This window comes from Salmo salar, chromosome ssa15, assembly GCF_905237065.1.
Source record: "Salmo salar chromosome ssa15, Ssal_v3.1, whole genome shotgun sequence".
In the NCBI taxonomy this organism is placed as follows: Eukaryota; Metazoa; Chordata; class Actinopteri; order Salmoniformes; family Salmonidae; genus Salmo; species Salmo salar.
Genome location: NC_059456.1, coordinates 5,845,515 through 5,852,673, shown reverse-complemented (window position 1 = coordinate 5,852,673; position 7,159 = coordinate 5,845,515). Strand labels below are relative to the sequence as shown.

Here is a 7,159-nt window from a genome sequence, read left to right as displayed (position 1 = left end):
TGATATCATTCCCATCCTCCCCCTCCCCAATAACACTACTGATATAGTCCCCATCCTCCCCAATAACACTGATACCCCCCCCAATTACACTACCGATATCTCCCCCCAATTAAACTACCGATATCTCCCCCCCAATTACACTACTGATACCTCCACCCCCCAATTACACTACTGATACCTCCACCCCCAATTACACTACTGATATCTCCCCCCAATTACACTACTGATATCTCCCCCCCAATTACACTACTGATATCTCCCCCCAATTACACTACTGATATCTCCCCCCCAAATACACTACTGATATCTCCCCCCCAAATACACTACTGATATCTCCCCCCCAAATTACACTACTGATATCTCCCCCCCCAATTACACTACTGATATCTCCCCCCCAATTACACTACTGATATCTCTCCCCCCCAATTACACTACTGATATCTCCCCCCCAAATACACTACTGATATCTCCCCCCCAAATACACTACTGATATCTCCCCCCCAATTACACTACTGATATCTCCCCCCCAATTACACTACTGATATCTCCCCCCCAATTACACTACTGATATCTCTCCCCCCCAATTACACTACTGATATCTCCCCCCAATTACACTACTGATATCTCTCCCCCCAATTACACTACTGATATCTCTCCCCCCCAATTACACCACTGATATCTCCCCCCCAATTACACCACTGATATCTCCCCCCCAATTACACTACTGATATCTCCCCCCCAATTACACTACTGATATCTCCCCCCAATTACACTACTGATATCTCCCCCCCAATTACACTACTGATATCTCCCCCAATAACACTACTGATATCTCCCCCCCAATTACACTACTGATATCTCCCCCCCAATTACACTACTGATATCTCCCCCCCAATTACACTACTGATATCCCCCCAATAACACTACTGATATCCCCCCCAATTACACTACTGATATCCCCCCTAATAACATTACTGATATCATTCCTATCCCCCACCTCCCTAATAACAACACGGCTACCCAGACACCTGGGGAGGGAGAGGGGAGGGGTTGAATCTCATAACCTGTTCTGTTGGGTATTCCTTAAAACAACGGTCTGAAGCTACAACAGAGGAAGACTAAATGCCCCAAATGGCACCCTATTCCCTACATAGTACACACTACGTTTCACTTGAGTCCTATGGGGTAGTGGTCAACGGTAGTGCACTATATAGGGAACCAAGGGTACCATTTGGGGGGGAGAGACATCACTGACATGATCCTTTCTCTCACAATGACATGACGTCTGACCAAACACCCAGCATCTATGGGCTGGGGGGGGGTCAATCTAGAGTCTAGACAGAGATGGTGTGTGATTACTACACTTTTGAGCTAGTTCGAACACTGGCCACCGGATTTTATAACCTAACTTCTGTTTCCCCTGGAAAGAAAAAAAACAAACGGTGGGGACTCCTGCTGGTTTAGGTTATTTCACTTGAACAAACAGACAGTCACCCTGATCCATATACTAACAGTATATACATCCTCCAGTATTGTCTCAGAGGGCTGGGATATACAACAGACAGCACCAGTGGGCCTGAACATACTGCTGGGCGGTGTGTGTGTGTGTGTGTAGTCTGAATACAGGTGGACTAGCTGGTATAGGGGCTTATAAAGGCAGTGTGTGTGTGTGTGTGTAGTCTGAATACAGGTGGACTAGCTGGTATAGGGGCTTATAAAGGCAGTGTGTGTGTGTGTGTGTAGTCTGAATACAGGTGGACTAGCTGGTATAGGGGCTTATAAAGGCAGTGTGTGTAGTCTGAATACAGGTGGACTAGCTGGTATAGGGGCTTATAAAGGCAGTGTGTGTGTGTGTGTAGTCTGAATACAGGTGGACTAGCTGGTATAGGGGCTTATAAAGGCAGTGTGTGTGTGTGTGTGTAGTCTGAATACAGGTGGACTAGCTGGTATAGGGGCTTATAAAGGCAGTGTGTGTGTGTGTGTGTAGTCTGAATACAGGTGGACTAGCTGGTATAGGGGCTTATAAAGGCAGTGTGTGTAGTCTGAATACAGGTGGACTAGCTGGTATAGGGGCTTATAAAGGCAGTGTGTGTGTGTGTGTAGTCTGAATACAGGTGGACTAGCTGGTATAGGGGCTTATAAAGGCAGTGTGTGTGTGTGTGTGTAGTCTGAATACAGGTGGACTAGCTGGTATAGGGGCTTATAAAGGCAGTGTGTGTGTGTGTGTGTAGTCTGAATACAGGTGGACTAGCTGGTATAGGGGCTTATAAAGGCAGTGTGTGTGTGTGTGTAGTCTGAATACAGGTGGACTAGCTGGTATAGGGGCTTATAAAGGCAGTGTGTGTGTGTGTGTGTAGTCTGAATACAGGTGGACTAGCTGGTATAGGGGCTTATAAAGGCAGTGTGTGTGTGTGTGTAGTCTGAATACAGGTGGACTAGCTGGTATAGGGGCTTATAAAGGCGGTGTGTGTGTGTGTGTAGTCTGAATACAGGTGGACTAGCTGGTATAGGGGCTTATAAAGGCAGTGTGTGTGTGTGTGTAGTCTGAATACAGGTGGACTAGCTGGTATAGGGGCTTATAAAGGCGGTGTGTGTGTGTGTGTAGTCTGAATACAGGTGGACTAGCTGGTATAGGGGCTTATAAAGGCGGTGTGTGTGTGTGTGTGTTGATTTCAGTATTTTGGCTGCTGCTACACTTTGACGTGTCTGTGTGATATTGGCATGTTGCTATGACAGCAAGTACGGCAGCTTACTTTGGCATGGTATAACTCACCCTGTTGAGCTGTCCTACCCAACACACACACACACACCCCTCTAAAACTGTACTTGGAACACAAGAGAATATCCAGTTCACTACAGAAAGGAAACAGTTTGTTTGTTAAATTGCTGCAAATAGTCAAATTGATTTGTTTGAAGTGATGGTTCAGAATACTGAAACTGATAAAAGGGTTTCCTCAGGATCTTTGGTAAAATATTATTCTGAAACTAACAAAATGAGAAAGCGCCCCCCCCCCCCCATGTGCTCAGTTAAAATGTTAAATAATAAATGAAACGGACAGAATATTGGGTGTATTCTTATACCTCACCCAGAGTGAAAACAAAAAGTATTCGTAAAAGACAAAATACAAATCTAAAAAGACACAAAACCCCATGATAGTTTACAGTACAAATGACATTATAGAACACATAAAAAAAAACAGGGTATCCATCTTTAAAACATACAGAACGCAGTTCAACTGGGCCATCTTCTGGTAACTGGTTTCTATGGTAACATCTGTTCTTGTCAATGAATGTTCTGTATGATGTCATGTTTCATGTGGAGCCCAGGAAGAGTAGCTGATGCTTCAGCAACAGCGTGTAGGGATCCTAATAAAATACAAAAATATATATATATACCGTATACAGTACCAGTCAAAAGTTTGGATACGCCTACTCATTCAAGGGTTTTTCTTTATTTTTACTATTTTCTACATTGTAGAATGTGCAATGCTGTCAACTAGGCAACGGGTGGCTACTTTGAAGAATCTAAAATATACTTTGATTTATTTAACACTTTTTTTGGTTACTACATGATTCCATATGTGTTATTTCATAGTTTTGATGTCTTCACTATTATTCTACAATGTAGAAAATAGTAAAAATAAAGAAAAACCCTTGAATTAGTAGGTGTGTCCAAACTTTTGACTGGTAGTGTATATCTGAAGAAAAAAAAATTGCAATCCCAGCACCATGGGAGGGTTTTATGGTCGCCGTGGCAACAAGACCTTCCTTCCTGTCTAGCATGTAAGGGCAGTAACTTCCTTCCTGTCTAGCATGTAAGGGCAGTAACGGTAATGGTAGGCTATGAAGGGTCAGAGTGGTTTGGTTGAACAACACACATCTTTTTGTTTTAAAGCTAAGCTGCAGTACAACAAATCGCACTCAAATAATCCAATATTACAATATGTACAATTTTTCTTTTGGGCATTAAGGATAGCTACTGAACCGACTACACCGTTGTCTCCTACTGCAGGCAGCCGCTATTAACGCAATGAAAGATATATATATATAAAGGTAAGATATAATTATAACTCTGTTAACTAGTGATGACCGAAACATTGTGTTGACTGCATTTGTCTTTTCATATTATTGCCTGTAAAACAGTAGAATCCTAGTGTCTTAACGTATATCTGTCCGTAACGCGCCGTCTGTCCGTAACGCGCCGTCTGTCCGTAACGCGCCGTCTGTCCGTAATGCGTCGTCTGTCCGTAACGCGTCGTCTGTCCGTAACACGTCGTCTGTCTGTAACATGTCGTCTGTCCGTAACATGTCGTCTGTCCGTAACGTCGTCTGTCCGTAACATGTCGTCTGTCCGTAACATGCGTCTGTACAGCAGGTTGTTTTATAAGATTGAACATTAGTTTTTTTTATGCAAAGAAAAATAAAACAAAAAAATAAAGATTCCTTCAGCATAGAAGTCAACAAGTCTCTTGACCAGAACCCAGGCAACATGTAATCTAACCCTCTTCAGGACTAGAACCCAGGCAACATGTAATCTAACCCTCTTCAGGACTAGAACCCAGGCAGCGTGTGATCTAACCCTCTTCAGGACTAGAACCCAGGCAACATGTAATCTAACCCTCTTCAGGACTAGAACCCAGGCAGCGTGTGATCTAACCCTCTTCAGGACTAGAACCCAGGCAGCGTGTGATCAAACCCTCTTCAGGACTAGAACCCAGGCAGCGTGTGATCTAACCCTCTTCAGGACTAGAACCCAGGCAGCGTGTGATCTAACCCTCTTCAGGACTAGAACCCAGGCAGCGTGTGATCTAACCCTCTTCTCCCCTCTAGACACAGTTTAATTAACCACTCCATCCATCTCTTATCTCCTACTAGCCTCATTCTTTGTATCTCCTCTTTCTTTACCACTCTTCACCGTCCCCTCTCCCTCTCCCTCCATCTCGTCTTTTCTCCCTCTCTCCTCTCTTCCTCAGACATAAGGGAGGATGCCGTAGACGAACAGGGCCATGACCGCGGCGCTGAACAGCCCCGCCACCGGCACCGTGACAAACCACGCCAGGAAGATGTTACGGAACAACCGCCAATCAACCGCCTTCTTGGAGCGGATCCAGCCAACCGCAACCACCGAGCCCACCTGGTCACCATGGGGGGGAGAGAACAAAATTAACCGCAGCACAGAATGGGTTAAATTGATATATATTTATATGAGTTTCAGCCAGTGGTCCTGGTCCACCAAACCTGGTCCAGGAGAAGGCTGGGCAGCCCTGAACAACTAACTGCTCAAGACCTGACCTGAGAGTCAGGTGGGTTAGTTAATGCAGGGATAGAACAAAAGCCTGCTGTGAGCCTAAAAGCACCAGTGTTGGTTGGTGACAGACCACTAACGTGAAATCTCCTAGGTTAGCAGTGACAGTTTGATTTCAACACTTCTATTTGTAGGTTTCTTCATATCAGTCCGCTGAAGACTGAAGTTACCCGTTTTACTGTCTGATTTCACCACCCCTAAATAGAATCCACCCAAAATGGAATCCACCCAAAATGGAATCCACCCAAAATAGATTCCACCCAAAATCAATAAATACCTGAATGTGTGTGTGTGTGATTGTGCATGTTCCCTTCAGTGCATACTTATGCAATGTTCAGGCTTCCACGACATCACATATCTGATCTCACATATTTACATGAAATACTTAATGATCAAACTACCAATGAAAACAACTTGTAGTCTGTACTCAGAACACAACCATCCCAGTGGAATTAGTGTGCTGGGTTATGTGATTTACATGTACAGTGACACATCCAAGCATGCTCCATATGTGTGGCGGAAGGGCGGGACAGAGTGTGTGTGTCTGCGTGTGTGTGTGTGTGTTTGCGTGTGTGTTTAGCCCTCTATGGGGAGGTACTGAGAGCAGAGAGGATTGGTGTTATACGACCAGTGTAACCCGAGGTAGCAGCCCTGTGACGCAAAGAGCGGGAGTCTAAATCTGTTGTGTGTGTGTGTGCAGCAGTCTAAATCTGTTGTGTGTGTGTGTGTGTGCAGCAGTCTAAATCTAGACTGGGTCAGGAGGGACTGCCCATGTTTCACAGCCAAATTCCAATCCTTTTCCCAATTATTGAAAAAAAATATCTGATCTGATAAACAGAACTGGGCTGCCTGTGTAAAAGCAACCAGAGAATCTGTGTGGCCCTGAGCAACTTAGATGGAATCTAGCTAACTCAACGTTGTGAGAGAATGGCCACGTTCCAGACAGACGACATTTGAAGCTGCACTGCGAGCATTAACCAATGGTTGCATGATGTCATCAGCTGCACAGTCAGGCATTGAATGGTGATATCATATGATATGGTTGGCTGATATGTTAAACACCTATCCGGGTGTTGAGATCTGGCAGGCGACTGCAGTGTAGTCGGTCTGGAACGCGGATATTGTATGACGCTGAGCGAATTGAGCAGCGGACTAGTCACTGCACATCATCATGCCAGTTTTTACAGGGTTAGGGCGTCATCTCAGAGATGTATTAGTTTAATAACGGAGTACGGAATTTCTCGTTATTGAACTGGGTTCAAACTGAATGGTCCGCCCCTAACCTGCACTCTTTCCTGTACTCACACACTACACAGGTCTTGGTAGAAGCCACCTTGGTGACACCAGGGTCGTAGTCATTAGGATACAAACAGAAAAACAACTAAAATTATACTTATTGGATTTGTTCAATAAGAAAAGCTAGTTTTCCATTTCCGTTGCAAAATGTTTTTCCTACGGTGTTCCCTAATGAATATGACCCTGATCGTGAGTTGAGACGAGAGCAACCTCTGATCAATTGGTCAGTGGTCTTAACAAATCAACCAACCACCAGAGACAATATGGACATCACAATCATACGACAGACATAGCTAGCTATTAGCATGTTAAAGAGAGTTAGGCCTACTGCTACCAAGGAAGTGGAGGAGAGAAATCAGGAGAAATGGTTTAGCATCAGGTTGATTTTAGTGAATTTAGCATTTTTAAATCAATTGAAAAATACAGTTTTGTTTCTTGAGCATTTTCCCCCAGCTGATGACAAATGTACCTAAAGGAAAAGCCTGACTTGACCAAGTCCGTTGCTGAAATATTGCTCAATGAAGCAGTTGACTCAGAGTTCTAGAGTGTACAGTAGCC

The 7,159-nt window shown here is 44.3% G+C and overlaps 1 protein-coding gene and 1 long non-coding RNA gene across 10 annotated transcripts in view; one reads left to right on the top strand and one right to left on the bottom strand.

Moving 5' to 3' along the window:
- The first annotated feature begins 1,509 nt into the window (after nucleotides 1–1,509).
- On the top strand, nucleotides 1,510–2,862 carry LOC123727200 (uncharacterized). 3 transcript variants are annotated; one of them, XR_006759118.1, is made up of 3 exons: nucleotides 1,510–1,626; nucleotides 1,809–1,998; nucleotides 2,053–2,862. It is a non-coding gene; the product is annotated as an uncharacterized lncRNA (long non-coding RNA). The 3 variants fall into 3 exon arrangements; XR_006759119.1 differs by having other exon boundaries at nucleotides 1,618–1,754; nucleotides 1,809–1,934; XR_006759117.1 differs by having other exon boundaries at nucleotides 1,618–1,754.
- Nucleotides 2,299–7,159, bottom strand: part of LOC106570910 (sodium-dependent phosphate transporter 2) — a 99,741-nt gene continuing 94,880 nt past the window's right edge. For all 7 annotated transcript variants that reach the window (XM_045695389.1, XM_045695394.1, XM_045695395.1 and 4 more), the window contains one exon: nucleotides 2,299–5,134. In XM_045695389.1, coding sequence (XP_045551345.1) covers nucleotides 4,970–5,134 — 165 coding nt within the window. In that variant the 3' untranslated portion in view covers nucleotides 2,299–4,969. The remainder of the gene's footprint in view (nucleotides 5,135–7,159) is intronic.